Here is a 15,548-nt window from a genome sequence, read left to right on the forward strand (position 1 = left end):
GGGGGGGGGGGGGGGGGGGGGGGGGGAGGAGAGGGAACTTGCATAGTCCAACGCCCATATCCGACATGTTTTTTTTTTCTTTTTTCTTTTCTTGTTCAAAGTAGGTAGGTGCCCCGGGTTGGTGGTGATGAGAAGAAAGGCAAAGGCAGGGCGCAGACACCCAGCGATGCCATCCAGACAATGGAGAGTGATGTAATATATCAAGCAGATAGGGGAGGGTCTGGATAGTGCAGACGTAGTACTGTAATGGGGATTGTAATTTTGATATCGCCATCTTCTCTTCTTTCTTCCTCTCCTCTCCTTTCTTTTCTTTTTCCTCTTCCTTTTTTCCTCCCCTTTCTTCTCGAAAAGCACATGGAAGAAAGAACAGTACCTAGACCCCCCCCCCCCCATCCTTCATTGTCATATCGCCTAACTCCGTACATCTGTTGAGTCTTGACTGAGAAGATAGGTTTATAGAGGAAGGAAAACACCAAGCCCTCACATAAAGTGTTGCTACCTCTCTTGGGCCACCAAGGGCGTGTAGCAGAGTATAGGTTCCGTGGTCTAGTTGGTTATGGCATCTCGTTAACAGTCGTTCTTCCGGAACACTGTCATCCGAGAAGGTCCCCGGTTCGATCCCGGGCGGAACCACATTTTTTTGCAGTGCATTCTTTGTATTCCCGTCTCTGTCACTGTGATTCTTCTTGTTCGTCTATCCCCCCCTTTTTTTCTCTCTTTCATATTCATATGTTCTTTTTCATATTTCGGTCTTTTTTTTTTTTCAGACTTTCCGTTACATCTCTTCTTCTTTCTTCATCCTACATGCTTGTTGACATCTTCCTTGACATATACTATATAGACGTCAGAAGTGACCAGAGGTCAAGACATATACATCTACATGTAGTTCCCTCCTTCAACTCTTTGAACTGCGTATAAATCATTTAAACCTCCATGTGCAAGAGACATCCTTCATGTTATTAAACACCAACAACCCCCCCCCAGGCTAATCCGCCTTCCTTACCTCCTTGGCCACGGCATTGCACAGCACCACCTTGACCCCCGCCCCGGTGAGTACGTGGATCCAGAGTCTCTGCGTATCGCTCAGACGATCATTCATGCTCTTGACCTCGGCCATCATGACCTCCCCTACCATCCTGTCTATTTGCTGTCCATCTCCATCCTCGGCACCGTCGACGGCGGCCCTCCGCCACAGGATCAGGTCCGGGATCCCCCCGCCTCGCTGCCCGTACTCCTGCGCCATGACCTTGCATATGGCGGCCAGGGCCTCTCCGTCGAAGCAGGCCACCAGCTCGGCCACGTCGTCGACGTCAAAGTCCCAGTCGAGCCCGACCACGTTTGTCCGCCGCGGGTGCTCCCTCGCCCACACCTCGCGCACCAGCCGCTCCCCCTCGCCGTTGGCGATCTGCACGAGCCGGTGGTTGATCTCCGACGCCCGCGACGGGTAGAAGGCGTCGGTGTGCAGATCCAGCGGGCATGTCTGGTACGCCGTCTGGAACACGTTGGGTATGTACAGGAACAGGACGTCGTAGAGCAGGTACGCAAACAGGGTGCGGACGATGCCCCCCTCCGCGTGGTAGCCCTTCCACCCCCGGGACCGGAAGTGGCTCAGGCACATTTCTTCGACGGTGCACTCGCCGTCACCCGGGGCGGCCTCGTCGGATGCTGCTGCCGCTTCGTCGACCCATGCCGTCCTGGTCGAGGCGGTCTGCCGTCCTGGCTTGGGCGTCACGTCCCGTCCGACTATCTGGATGCCCTCTACCGTCACCTCGGCTGGGTCTGTCAGCCGTACATGGCCAAAATCGTGCTGTAGCCTCTTGGGAATCCTGAGCTTCCTCTCCAGCTTGACCAGTCGTTTCTGCAAGTCGTGGTGGTAGATGAGGTGGCAGTCCGCATCTTGCAGCCCGGCCTCGCACGTCTCGATCGCCTTTTTTTTCCAGTGCTTCTTCTGAATCTCCGAGTCCGATGATGCCGGGTCCTCGTCCAGGGCTGCCATGTAGTGTTCTTCCAGCAGGGCCTTGCGTTGGTACCAGGCCCCGCGGCGGGCAGGGTGGAAGAATCTCTGACCCAGGAGCTCTACCAGCAGACCGTACTCTCTCCTGTGGTCTTTCCATCGGGCAAGGACGGCCAGGACCTTGTGTACAATGCGCGTGTACGAATGCGCGGGGATGAATCTCCTCAGGTAGGCGCCCTCGCCCATCTCGTACACTTGGCCCCCTTCTTTTGCCTGCTCTTCTGCAATCAGCTGCTTCCACCGAGGGTAGACGGTCTCGAAGATGCTGAATATCCTCTTTTGGGCCTCGGCTACGGGAACCTCTGACGTTTCCGAGATGCGGTCCACCTCTGACCCGAGTCTGACGGCGGCTTCAAACTCGACGAGGTGCGCGCGCGACGCGAATATGGTCGACGACCGGCACACAATGTACTCTGGGAAGTTCCTCCTGGATATCTTGGCGAGGATCAGCGTCGTCAGAGACTTCTCCGTCCACATTGTTGACCGGTAAAACACCAGGTGAACTCGCTCAAAGAGCTTGAAAGGCCCAGGCGATAGCCTGACGCAGGGCCCCAGTATGGCCACGACTTTCTGTAGGAAATGCTGCTCCCGGTTGAATCCTTGCCCCTTGTCCGGCAAGTCCCGGCTCTCACCATCCTCCGATTGGAGACTGTTCTGCCTGCTGAGGCCTAGTGACATTAGACCAGTCTGCGTCTGGCTCATCCGGGCCAGTGACTTGACCAGCTCAGCCTTGTTCTTTCCACGGACTTTGGCCTGCCTGGCCAAGGACCTGAGCTCGTCGAGGCTCAGAAGCGAGGCAGTCTCCTCTACCGAGTTGAAATACCTCTCTGAGCTGTCGGCAAAGGTGAACTTGAACTCGTCATCTCCGAGAGCCATCTCCGGCAGATCCATACCCGGCAACGACAGCGGCTCCTCACCGACGACAGAGCCTTTTTCCGGCGAGAGCGCCCGAGGCTCTTGCAATGCCTGGATGGCCCTTTCGGGGTCCGAGACATCGGTATAGTGGCCTAACCTGCTGATCCTATGCCAACAGTCCGTTTTACGAAGAAATAGTCGCACGTACCTGTTTCCGCGTAAGCATCAGCCTAATATTGGACTGGGATATTCCGAGATAGTACATGAATTGAGTCTCATAATCCAGCTGCTTCCAGTGGTCAAACACTTTTTTCTCTTGCTCGTCAAATAGGTGAGACTCTTCCTCGAGCACGGTGTCTAGGGCAAGGTTGAAGGCGTCGACATATATGGATTTGCGTCCCCTCACCCATTTCGGACGTAATTCTGTACCGGGGTCATCCGACTTTTCACCTTGGGATAACTTGAACTTCTCATATTCTTCCGCGGCTTCATCTTCTGACTGCGTTGCTGGCAAGGCATTTTCGATCTCCGTATTCCTTTGATCGCCCATTTCCGGTATAGTCTCGAAGTTTTTTTCATATTCATCATAATCACCATCATCTGATGCAGAGTCGGCTATCTCATCAATCTTGAAACGTTTGGCCGGTCTTTGAGGTGCCTCCTCGGTGGGCGGGGTCTGCTTCTGTGAAGATGCATCGTGTGTCCGCGGGTGCCTGGTGACAAATGCATCCATTTCGAGGGACAATTGGCACCCAGGAGAGGATATTGACGTATATTCGGGGCGGAGAGTATTCCATAAGGGAAATTGGAGCACTCTGTCGCACCGTTATAGCAGACACACACAGAAAGAAAAGAAAAAAAAAGACCCGACAAGACGCGTCCAGGGTGGGTGAAGATTGTACGAGAGAAGTCTGCGAAACACGCACGAAATCAGCTGACCGGGTCTTAATGGACCGCCAACCACCGACCACCGCCCGAGATTGACCCGGCGCGTGCTTCCCTTCTCCCCCCCCCCCCTCCAAGAGCTTAGCTTTCCTTCCGTCAGCGCGCCTGTTGATGTATACTCCACCGATTACGGCTTCACACGCAGGGAGAAAAAAACAATAATGGCAGACGAAGCCTACCACGAGCCGACGACTGAGGTGGTGCCGCTCACAGACGGCGACAGTGCAGCTCCTGGCGACACGTTGATGGCCGATGCGCCGTCGGCCGCCGACCAGCCTGCGGTATGTCAAGACCGGCCAACACATCGAACGATGGAGGCGCCGAACTGACCATTGATGAATGCTATTGCACAGTCCTCTCCCGCCCCCGCTGTGCAAGGATCCAGCCCGGCACCAGCCCGCACAGGAACACCAGCCCAAGGCTCCAGGGCAGCTTCAGCGCATCCTGACCCGGGTCCGTCGATCCCCTCCGAAGCCCCCCCCCACGGGGACTCTACACGCCGCTATCTAAATTCGAAGGTTACCGGTGTCTTGCTCGAGGGCATGAAGCAGATTGCCAAGGACAAGTGCGTGAAGAAGTCCCCCCCCCCGCCCAAGGACCGGACGTCAACGTGCATGCATGGCTGACAAGCAAGTGTAATGAACAGGCCCAACGATCCCTTGAGAGTGCTAGGAGAATACTTGATTCAAAAATCAAAGGAGTTGGAAGAGACAAGCGCATGATACACACATACCCACACACACACACACATATGTACTATAAAAACAAAGTTGGGCAAAAATTTACAATCTCGGGGGTTTCCAAAAATCGGATTTGTTTGCATTGGGAAGGCGTTGTGGATGGCTACAACTAGTATCTAACTCGAGACGAATAATACTTACCAAACAAACACTCAAGAAACACGAAGATGACCAGACATGGTCAATGGAGAACAGACGTCATTGTTGGTGAGAGAGTCGGTGGCTCTGGCCTGGCTTTTGGATTGGTAGTTCATCTTTTTACTTCTTTTGAATTTTGGAACAGGAAAAAAGTAGAAGAGGCTACCTAGTTCGGTCCTTTCTCTTCTCACTAGGAGAGACAGTAGAAAAAAAAAAGGAACCAGCGCATATTGGGCATTATTGGCTCGAAATGCAAAGTTTTCCTATTCGTCTGTAGCATAGGCTTCTTATTTTATTTTCGCCGAAAAACTCCAGTGAACCAGGGGAGGGGGAATCTATATCGCCCGTCCCATCCTTCTTCCACCTTTTTACAACAATCCCGGCAGCGTCATGACAGTCGTTCGGGTCTACCCTTCTTAAGCGACGAGGGTGCTGGCGGTGGCCGACTCGTACTTGTAGGTGGGGGGGAGGACACCGACGGACTTGTAGTAGCGGGCGAGACGGTGGATACGCGACTCGATGAGAATGAGGCGGAACTTGGAGTCTTTGTCCTTGCGGTTGCGCTCGAGGTGCTTGCGGACAGAGACAGCCTTTTGGCGTACACAAATCAGTCAGTTGTCTGTCCAGCGAGAAACACATGCAAGGTGAGAGACATACCTTCTTGATGAGCATGTACAGGTCCTCAGGAACTTCAGGGGCGAGGCCTGTGGTAGATCACTCTGTCAGTCTTGAACCGCGCAGAGGCATTGTATATATAATAGTTTTCCTCCACACGTCACACATCAATTGTGTGTTTTTCCCGTGTATGTTCGGCTTGCGATTTTGTTCTTCTTTCTTCCCGTCTATCTAAGGGGAAATCGTTTCATGGGTCCGTACCGTGAGCCTTGAGGATACGCAGAATGCGGTTACCTATTATTCTTCAAAGTCAGCATTTCATTTTCTGGTCGTTCGTGGACCTCCATCGTCTCCTCTCCCCGAGTTCAGACGTACCGGTCACAATCTTGACCTGGGCAACACCGTGGGAGTCACGGAGGATGACACCGATCTGCGAAGGGCTGGCACCCTTCCTGGCGAGCTTGCAGATCTGGTCGACAACCTGGTCGGGGGTGGTCTTGAGCCAGGCGGGAGCCGAGCGAGAGTAGGGGAGGGCCGAGGCCGAGATACCCTTTCCGTTGCTGTGAAGTCTGCCCATTTTGTCGGTTTTGTGCGGCTGTTTTGATTGCTGCTGGGGTTAGAAGGAGGTGGTTGTCGATGTCGAGAAAAAAGGTCAGGTCGGATAAGTTGTGGAGCGGGAAATTTTTCATAATTGTTAGGGCAGAGCAGCCGTGGGTGTGTGCCGTTGTGCGTGCGCTGTGGTGGGGATACGCACGTGACCTCGAAAAGAGGAAACGGTACGGAGTGCTGAGACCCACATCCCCAATACGGCTCTAGCTCCAAGTCTCTCCTCAAGTTTTTTTTTTTTTTCATGCTCCTTCCTCTCTTCCTTTCTTCTTCTGTATCATTATCCCCAACGACGCGTCGTCGATATGCGCGACATACTGACTATAACCAGCATCACGGTCAAACATTGTCTAGGTGACTCTTGTACTAAGGTAAGTTGTATCGACAGACCCCTTCAGCACAGTCCTGAGCGACAGCAAAATAGTATCATGGCCCGACTTTGCATGATGATAGAACACTTTACTTATTTCTGGTACCTCTTATGTTAGAGTCTTCTCTTCGGATGGACTCAATGAATGAACTGGACTTCTGATAGTTTGCCATGACTGTCTACTTGCTAGTCGCCAGAGCTGCTGCTATGGACCCCTTTGCGATTCCAATGCTAACATGAAGATTGGTTAGCAGATTCTCCCCATGATTGTATGAAGGGGGACCCCAGCGAAACGATATAGCAGCTCTCTACGCATTAGAGCAACATATTGATAGTAATGAATATATTTAAACAACACAATGCGTGCCATGAAAATTGTTAGCTGCTTGGCGGTGACAAAATAGCAAATGACAATACATGTTTGATACTGCTAGGTTTTCGTTGTTATACACGACCAGGCCCCCTTCTCAACGTAGACACTCCCAGGCAGATTTCGACTCCATAAGTACCTGACCCATTCAAAACGAAAATCAAGTTGTGAGAAATAAGAGCAAGTCTGCTTTTTCCAGCTGTAGCTTCCCGTTTGAATCCTGCCGTTTCTGCTCTCCCCGTCGATCAATGCCATTATACTACCACTACTCCCCTACCACGCGCCGACATCAAAGTTTTCCTAGTCAGATGGTGAGCAAAGTTGGATGTCCATGGAGTTGCTTGTAAGTTTCTTCTTACCTCTGGGAAGTAGGTCGCCACCACTGTCCTGTCGGCAAACTTGCGGCCAGCCAGAGCCTTGAGGGCATTCGTCGCCGAATCCTGTGTTTCAAACTTGACAAAGATCTTACCGACACCGGCTGACTGCCTGCTGCCGCCCGAGGGCCGCGGCACCTTAAGTTCGGAAATGGTTCCGAATTTGGTGCACTCTTCACGGACATCATCGCAGATTTCTGTTTTTGTGAGTGTCAGAAAGAGACATACATCTTCGTCCTTTTCACCGGCGCGGGTGATAACGTACCTTCGTACTCATCAGAGTCCATCAGTTCCTCCGCCGTCACCATGTTGAGGAGCTGGACAACGCGGGTCTGCTCAACCTCGTTGCTTGTCTGGGCTGCGAGTGTGCTGATTGCTGCGATTCCGACATCAAAGTTGGCCACCTGCGTGGGGCCGATGCTCGCCTTAGTAACCTTGAGCTTCTTGCCACCGACATCCATGCCGTTGAGCGTCTCGAGTGCAGGCGGATTGGCGGTAGTAGGGTCGAGGTATTCGGCAAATGCGATGCCCTGTTCCGGAAACATTCAGTCAGCATATCATTGTATTGTAGAGGAGGTAACAAAAGACCACCACTCACCCTCGACTCCTCAGTGCTCTTATCCTTGACGAGCACAAAGGCCTTGGGTCTGCCAAAGGCAGCCAGCAGCTCCGTGACCTGCTCTTCCGTGAGGAAGGTAGGAATGTTTGTAATGCTCAGCTTGTGGACAGTGTCGGGGACAACGTTGGAGACCACATCTGGGTCGTGGTGGGTCTGGCTGGGGAGGGCAGGCATGACGTAGTCTTTGGGGCGGCGGATCTGGAGGCCGCGCGAGGCGGCGTCGCCGTTGGCTGCAGCGGCGTCGTCTGACTCCTCCATGGAGATGCCATCGAGGGCGAAAGCGACGGTGGCATCGCCGGCCGTCTTGAACTCGAGTACGGCAAACGAGGCGTCCTTGGAGATCTGGCAGAGGGAGACGGGGTCCGGGCTCTCGATGACGTTGAGTCCGTTGAGCTGGAGGTTGAAGAATCCGGCGAGCGACTCCTCGGAAGTTTCAGCGGGGAAGTTGGAGATGATAAGGCGCTTGGCTTGGCGCGAATTGCTGGCGACGAGGCCGGAGCTCGAGGCCTGGCCCTCGGGCTTGTTGTAGACCTGCAGCCTGGAAGGGTCGACGGGTTGCTGGCGGGGCGCACCGGGCAAGGGGAACATGCCCGACAGCTTAGCTTGCTCGGCTGTCACGTAATCATAGCCCGGAGGCTTGATATCCCACTGCGTCATGCGGCGTTTGCGCTCCAGGATGGGCACCACGTCCGTCAGGTCTGGCGTGGGCTCACGCTTCTTGGGCGGTGGCGAGGCTGTGCGGCGGCTTTCCTGGTTCCTCCCGCCGCCATAGAGATCGTCACGGCGATCCCGGCCGCCCCCGCGACGCCGGTCGTCAAAGGCGTCCCTGTCTCGTCGGCCGTAGCGGTCCTCGTCGTCGCGTCGGGCGTCCCGGCGGGATGAGCCGCGGTCACGGTCCCACTCCCTCTCTGCCCGACGGTCGCGTCCAGAGGAGTATCGGTCCTCGCGTTCCCTGTCCCTGTGGGTTCGACTCGACGAGTACGCATCCGCATCTCCTTCACGTCGGTGGCTGCCGCGGTGGCCAGGCGACCTGGAGCGCCTCCGTTCGCGGTCTCGCGGTCGCTCACGACGTTCGTCACGATCACCTCCACGAGGCTGCAAAGCAAGAAAGGGAAAAAAGTCAGTGACGCCACAGTAGAATGCCAATTCTTGGCGATGGATCGAAGGGAGAACAAACAGGATAGTCGCGCCGTTCCCTCCTAGGGTCTGCTACAGATCGGAAAAGATGGTCAGTAAGAAAGAAATGAAGGGAAGAAAAGTGAATGGAGAGTATGGGAAGCGGGATTCAACAAACATACCACCTCGAGACGAGTAGCTGTCCCCGTTCATGGCTGATGCACTGGTATCGGAAGAGATAAAATATGCACAAGCGCTCAAACCTAGGCCGTTGGGATTGACGTGTCTTGGTATGAGGATGCGCCGTGGATTGATGAAACGACGAGGCTTCGTCCTTCTCGACGTTCTGCTGGAAGCGCGACGGATGGGAGCTTTTTCTGTCAGGATGCGCTAGTCCCGATTCGCTATCATCTATTGGTCCAAAGGGGAGCCGCTGACTAGTGGCTGAAAGTGTGGCCCAGCCTGTGTGGCTTCATCCCTGAAGCTCTGGCCTGGCTATTGAGCTTTGCGACGATTGCGACAACTCACTACGTTTCTCATGCATCAGAAAGAGACCTCACATCTCTCCGGGCATTTTATGTGTTTGTCTGCGGAGAGGAAATGACCATAAAGGCCGCGCCCGAGTGGCGGAAGCTGCCTGTGACGTTGAGTGAGCTGTGCATCGACACCACGCTGCGCTGCGGCCAGTCGTTCCGATGGCGCAAATTCGACGATGAATGGTCAGTCGCCTCTGCTTACCTGCAAGGATTCACTTTTCATCTGACTTGCTTACAGGCGCTGTACCTTATACGGCCGGATCCTTGCTCTGAGGCAGGATCCTACGCATCTACATTACAAGGTCACCTGGCCGGAGGCATCATCGCCTCTGTCGAGAAACGGAAAGGGGGACGATGACGACACAGAAGCCCTCCTGAGAAACTATTTCAGTCTCCGCGTGGATCTAGGAAGCCTCTATGAGCAGTGGTCCAAGGCTGATACCAACTTCCGCAAAAAGGCCCCCACGTTTACGGGGGTGCGCATCCTGAACCAGCCCGCCTGGGAGGCGCTGGTCGCCTTCATCTGCAGCAGCAACAACAACATAGCGCGGATCAGCCAGATGGTCCACAAGCTGTGCAGCCACTACGGCCCGCTGGTCGGGCGCGTCGACGATGAAGCCTACCACGACTTCCCTGCTCCCGCCGACCTGACAGGTAGCGGAGTCGAATCTCACCTGAGGGAGCTGGGCTTTGGCTATCGCGCAAAGTACATTGCCGAGACGGCGCGCATTGTGGCCGAAGAGAAGCCAAGCGACTGGCTCGAGACGATACGCAACCCGGCGGTCCCTGGATTTCGCACTGCCACTGCTGCAGAGAAGAAGGGAAAGAAGGGGGACCGTGTGGCTACGTACAAGGATGCCCAGGAGGAGCTACTCTCGCTCAAGGGCGTCGGGCCCAAGGTCTCGGACTGCGTGTGTCTCATGGGTCTTGGGTGGGGAGAGTCCGTTCCTGTCGACACCCACGTCTGGCAGATTGCTCAGCGCGACTACAAGTTTGGCAAGAAGTCCAAGACGTTCAACAAGGTCATGTACGACGCTGTCGGGGATCACTTCAGGGCTCTCTGGGGCGAGTATGCCGGATGGGCTCACTCGGTCCTCTTCACGGCAGACCTGAGGCAGTTCGCCGACCGGCCAGCTGTCAAGGAAGAAGTAAAAGACGAAGGGAAGGAGACGGTCGCCGTTCTGAAAACTGGCAAGGAGGAAGAAGATGTTGGCCAGGATACAAAAGCACCGTTGAGAAGGAAAAGGAAGAGAGGTGCTACGAATGAGATCAAGACAGAAATCAAGATCGAGGTCAAGGTCGAAGAGGATGTAAATGGCAATGTTGTCGGAGTAGAGAAGACGGTAAAACGAAGGAGGACACGCAATAGCATGAGGCTGTAGCCCCTCTCATTCAGCCACCTGTACATTACTGATATTGAACTTGGTTTGAAAACTAGAAGACGAAATGAGATGTTGGAATACGAGGGGCAAAGAAGGAGGAGGTTGATACTATTACTAAGCAATACTACGGAGTATTAATACTCGTAGCAGTAAAAGAGAAAAAAAGCCCGTAATAATAAATAAATAAATAAAGAATAAAAAGTAATACCTGTGTGATTGGTGGGTACGGCGCCTGAGGCTGAACGCGGGTAAACTCCGGGCATGGACTCACTGCAACGCGGGAGACTTTTCGCTGCCTGTGACAAGCTTCTCTCTTTCCCCCTGCCTCCCTCTCGGACGTCTGCCCTCTGCCCAACAATTCCATCATCGGCTGCTATCGATATCGTTGCCAACACTTGTTCTTCCCATGTGCAGCACCGACGGCGATACGCCCAACTGCGATTTGGATGCGGGATGAAGCTTGAAGACGACGGTTAAAAGCAAAACCGTAAGGGACGACATAGCAGGGAGAGAGAAGAGACGAAGAAAAAAAAAGTTTGGTTGCGCCGCGCGCAAAACACGCCATCACCACCACCCACCACCACCACCACCCATCACCACCCAACACAACAATGTCGGACGCCGATTTTGAGACCATCAAGAGGCTTCAGCAGGAGCGCAATGCTGCTGCTTCCCACAAGAACGGTCCCGTCGCCCCGGGCCAGCGCACCGACCCGACCAAGCAGAAGCTCACGGACAGCGCCGACAACGATCTCTACGAGCGTGACGGTGGCGACAAGTATTCCGGATACCACACTTCGCTCCCCATGGGTGACGATGGCGACGACGACGAAATGGATGACGCCGGCGACAGCACACGACGTCTGGTGGGGCAATACACGGCCTCACGCGACGTGATTGACGAGTTTGCCCGAGGCAGTGGCGTCGAGGAGGAGGACGTGCTGGCTGGCCGGGGTGAGAAGAGCGGACGTATCGCCGACCGCGAGACCGACTACCAGAAGCGTCGCTTCAACCGCGTCCTCACACCGACCAGGGCCGATGCCTTTGCCGAGAACCGTCAGGCTGGCGCGTCGGAGAATGGGGTCAGCTACCGAGAAATTATGGACTCGCGTGACCTCGAGCGCGAGGAGGAAAGAGTGCGCCGCGCCATCGAATCGAAGCAGAATGGCCGAGAGAATGGCGACGATGAGGCCATGCCGACCCTGCAGAACGGCGACAAGGAGAATGCCGAGGCGGGATCCACCGAGGCCGTTACTGCCGGCAGGAAGCGCAAGAAGCGCTGGGACGTCTCATCAACGACACCTGCCGACGACGAGGCCAAGGCTGCTACGGATGGAGCTGACGGTGCCAAACCCAAGAGATCGCGCTGGGACCAGGCCCCCTCTGTCGGGCCGGACGCTGGCAAGAAGAGGTCTCGCTGGGACCAGGCTCCGTCGGCGACGCCCATGGGTAACCAGGGCTTGGCCACGCCCGCGCCGCAGACGTCCCAGCTTCCGGCCGTGCCGCAAGCCTTTGGCAACGACATCTCCAGCCGCAATGCGGCCCTCAGTGACGATGAGCTCAACATGCTCCTGCCCGGCGAGGATGAGGGCTACAAGATCCTCGAGCCCCCGCCAGGCTACGAGCCGATCCGCGCGCCGGCCCACAAGCTCACGGCTACTCCGGCGCCCCAGACTGGCTTCATGATGCAGGACCCTGACCAGGTGCGGCTGGGCGGCAAGCCCATGCCCGCCGAGATCCCTGGAATTGGCGACCTGCAGTTCTTCAAGCCTGAGGACATGGCCTACTTTGGCAAGCTCACCGAGAGCTCGGATGAGAACGCACTCAGCGTGGAGGAGCTGAAGCAGCGCAAGATCATGCGGCTCCTCCTCAAGATCAAGAACGGGACGCCGCCCATGCGCAAGACGGCCCTGCGACAGATTACCGACAATGCCAGGCAGTTCGGCGCGGGCCCGCTGTTCGACCAGATCCTGCCGCTGCTCATGGAGAAGACGCTCGAGGACCAGGAGCGCCACCTGCTGGTCAAGGTCATCGACCGCATCCTCTACAAGCTCGACGACCTGGTGCGTCCCTACGTGCACAAGATCCTTGTTGTGATCGAGCCGCTGCTCATCGACCAAGACTACTACGCGCGCGTCGAGGGTCGCGAGATCATCTCCAACCTGAGTAAGGCGGCCGGCCTGGCGACCATGATCAGCACCATGAGGCCCGACATCGACCACGTGGACGAGTATGTGCGCAACACTACCGCCAGGGCGTTTGCCGTGGTGGCCTCGGCGCTGGGCATCCCGGCCCTGCTACCGTTCCTGCGGGCCGTGTGCCGAAGCAAGAAGTCGTGGCAGGCGCGCCACACGGGCGTCAAGATTGTGCAGCAGATCCCCATCCTGATGGGCTGCGCGGTTCTCCCGCACCTCAAGGGCCTGGTGGACTGCATCGGCCCCAACCTCAACGACGAGCAGACCAAGGTCAGGACGGTGACGAGCCTGGCGATCGCGGCGCTGGCCGAGGCGTCGAACCCGTACGGTATCGAGAGCTTCGACGAGATCCTGAACCCTCTGTGGACGGGAGCTCGCAAGCAGCGCGGCAAAGGCCTGGCCGGCTTCCTCAAGGCGGTAGGGTACATCATTCCGCTGATGGACGAGGAGTACGCCAACTACTACACGAGCCAGATCATGGAGATCCTGCTGCGCGAGTTCTCGTCGCCGGACGAGGAGATGAAGAAGGTCGTGCTCAAGGTGGTGTCGCAGTGCGCGGGCACCGAGGGCGTGACGGCGGGCTACCTCAAGGAGCACGTGCTGGACGACTTCTTCAAGAGCTTCTGGGTGCGGCGGATGGCGCTGGACAAGCGCAACTACCGGCAGGTGGTGGAGACGACGGTGGACGTCGGACAGAAGGTGGGGGTGGGGGAGATTGTGGAGCGGGTGGTCAACAACCTCAAGGACGAGAGTGAGGCGTACCGTAAGATGACGGTGGAGACGGTGGAGAAGATCGTGACGAGCCTGGGAGCGGCCGACATCGGCGAGCGGCTGGAGGAGCGGCTCATCGACGGCATCCTGCACGCGTTCCAGGAGCAGACGGTGGAGGACGTGGTGATGCTGAACGGGTTCGGGTCGGTGGTGAACGCGTTGGGGACGCGGTGCAAGCCGTACCTGCCGCAGATAGTCAGCACGATCCTGTGGCGGCTCAACAACAAGTCGGCGACGGTGCGGCAGCAGGCGGCCGACCTGATCTCGCGCATCGCCATGGTGATGAAGCAGTGCGGCGAGGACGCGCTGATGGGCAAGCTGGGCGTGGTGCTGTACGAGTACCTGGGCGAGGAGTACCCGGAGGTGCTGGGGTCGATCCTGGGGGCTCTGCGGTCGATCGTGACGGTGGTGGGCATCTCGCAGATGCAGCCCCCGATCCGCGACCTGCTCCCGCGGCTGACGCCGATCCTGCGCAACCGGCACGAGAAGGTGCAGGAGAACACGATCGACCTGGTGGGGCGGATCGCGGACCGCGGGCCGGAGAGCGTCAACGCGCGCGAGTGGATGCGGATCTGCTTCGAGCTGCTCGACATGCTCAAGGCGCATAAGAAGGGCATCAGGCGGGCGGCCAACAACACGTTCGGCTTCATCGCCAAGGCCATCGGGCCGCAGGATGTGCTGGCGACGCTGCTCAACAACCTGCGGGTGCAGGAGCGGCAGTCGCGCGTCAACACGGCGGTGGCGATCGGCATCGTGGCGGAGACGTGCGCGCCCTTCACGGTGCTGCCGGCGCTGATGAACGAGTACCGGGTGCCGGAGCTCAACGTGCAGAACGGCGTGCTCAAGTCGCTCTCGTTCCTGTTCGAGTACATCGGCGAGATGGCCAAGGACTACGTGTACGCGGTGACGCCGCTGCTGGAGGACGCGCTGACGGACCGAGACCAGGTGCACCGGCAGACGGCGGCGTCGGTGGTCAAGCACATCGCGCTGGGCGTGGTCGGGCTCGGGTGCGAGGACGCCATGGTGCACCTGCTCAACCTGCTGTACCCGAACCTGTTCGAGACGAGCCCGCACGTCATCGACCGGATCGTCGAGGCCATAGAGGCCATCCGCATGGCCGTCGGGCCGGGCGTGGTGATGAACTACGTCTGGGCCGGGCTCTTCCACCCGGCCAGGAAGGTGAGGACGCCGTACTGGCGCCTGTACAACGACGCCTACGTCCAGGGTGCCGACGCCATGGTTCCTTATTATCCCAACTTGGAGGAGGACAAGATAGACAGGCCAGAGTTGGCGATTATTCTGTAATTTCTGTTACCGAGACGGGTCTTTTTTTTTTTCTTCCTTTTCTTGCTCTTTTTTTCTATTTTTTTTCTATTTTTTTTAGCCATGAGCTGGGGGAGTGAGGAAGAAGCGTATAATAAGTTTTTTTTATTTATTTATTTCTTTTCTATTGTTTTTCTTTGGAGGATGAGGAAAGGGAGGTTTGTATCGAGTACATGGGAGTCTGGTAGTTGAAGAGGAGAGAAAAATACAAATATATATATATATATATATACATATATGTATATACGAAAAATCATCACCAAATGAACTAGTTAGTCAGGGGTATGATGTGATGCTAAAGTAGACCTCTAGATCAAATGACAGAAAGAGGAGATGTATATGCTACCGACTCGGTTCGATCGTTTGTAGGGTTTGCAAAGTTTTTCTTGTCAAGGTGATTTTTTTGCTTTTCACCCAGTTGGGATAAGAGGGGGTGATGACGGTGGAGGGGAGGAGGATGGCAGAGGCTAGAAGACGAGCTCTCTGGCTTTGGCTTCTTCTTCTTCTTCTTCTTCTTCTTCTTCTTCTTCTTCTTCTTCTTCTTCTTCTTCTTCTTCTTCTTCTTCTTCTTCTTCTTAT

General features: G+C 55.9%; 6 protein-coding genes across 6 annotated transcripts; 3 read left to right on the forward strand and 3 right to left on the reverse strand.

Moving 5' to 3' along the window:
- Nucleotides 1-985: 985 nt before the first annotated feature.
- Nucleotides 986-3,602, reverse strand: GMORB2_6188 (fanconi-associated nuclease 1; the record flags this gene model as incomplete). The annotated part of the gene is made up of 2 exons (XM_035468158.1): nucleotides 986-3,077; nucleotides 3,133-3,602. 2 exons carry the CDS (start codon nucleotides 3,600-3,602, stop codon nucleotides 986-988), a joined length of 2,562 nt encoding a protein of 853 aa, XP_035322139.1.
- Nucleotides 3,603-3,975: 373 nt separating this feature from the next.
- Nucleotides 3,976-4,440, forward strand: GMORB2_6189 (protein dpy-30; the record flags this gene model as incomplete). Its single annotated transcript, XM_035468159.1, has 2 exons — nucleotides 3,976-4,095; nucleotides 4,168-4,440. The coding sequence occupies 2 exons, from the start codon at nucleotides 3,976-3,978 to the stop codon at nucleotides 4,438-4,440; spliced, it is 393 nt and encodes a 130-aa protein (XP_035322140.1).
- Nucleotides 4,441-5,108: 668 nt separating this feature from the next.
- Nucleotides 5,109-5,884, reverse strand: GMORB2_6190 (small subunit ribosomal protein S13e; the record flags this gene model as incomplete). The annotated part of the gene is made up of 4 exons (XM_035468160.1): nucleotides 5,109-5,282; nucleotides 5,350-5,396; nucleotides 5,569-5,601; nucleotides 5,683-5,884. The coding sequence occupies 4 exons, from the start codon at nucleotides 5,882-5,884 to the stop codon at nucleotides 5,109-5,111; spliced, it is 456 nt and encodes a 151-aa protein (XP_035322141.1).
- Nucleotides 5,885-6,926: 1,042 nt separating this feature from the next.
- GMORB2_6191 (splicing factor U2AF 65 kDa subunit) lies at nucleotides 6,927-8,975 on the reverse strand (the record flags this gene model as incomplete). Its single annotated transcript, XM_035468161.1, has 6 exons — nucleotides 6,927-6,953; nucleotides 7,013-7,224; nucleotides 7,293-7,557; nucleotides 7,626-8,741; nucleotides 8,824-8,852; nucleotides 8,945-8,975. The coding sequence occupies 6 exons, from the start codon at nucleotides 8,973-8,975 to the stop codon at nucleotides 6,927-6,929; spliced, it is 1,680 nt and encodes a 559-aa protein (XP_035322142.1).
- Nucleotides 8,976-9,362: 387 nt separating this feature from the next.
- Nucleotides 9,363-10,680, forward strand: GMORB2_6192 (N-glycosylase/DNA lyase; the record flags this gene model as incomplete). Its single annotated transcript, XM_035468162.1, has 2 exons — nucleotides 9,363-9,481; nucleotides 9,537-10,680. The coding sequence occupies 2 exons, from the start codon at nucleotides 9,363-9,365 to the stop codon at nucleotides 10,678-10,680; spliced, it is 1,263 nt and encodes a 420-aa protein (XP_035322143.1).
- Nucleotides 10,681-11,291: 611 nt separating this feature from the next.
- GMORB2_6193 (splicing factor 3B subunit 1) lies at nucleotides 11,292-14,951 on the forward strand (the record flags this gene model as incomplete). Its single annotated transcript, XM_035468163.1, has 1 exon — nucleotides 11,292-14,951. One exon carries the CDS (start codon nucleotides 11,292-11,294, stop codon nucleotides 14,949-14,951), a length of 3,660 nt encoding a protein of 1,219 aa, XP_035322144.1.
- Nucleotides 14,952-15,548: the final 597 nt, after the last annotated feature.

Source organism: Geosmithia morbida, assembly GCF_012550715.1.
Source record: "Geosmithia morbida isolate 1262 chromosome Unknown scaffold_5, whole genome shotgun sequence".
Lineage (NCBI taxonomy): Eukaryota > Fungi > Ascomycota > Sordariomycetes > Hypocreales > Bionectriaceae > Geosmithia > Geosmithia morbida.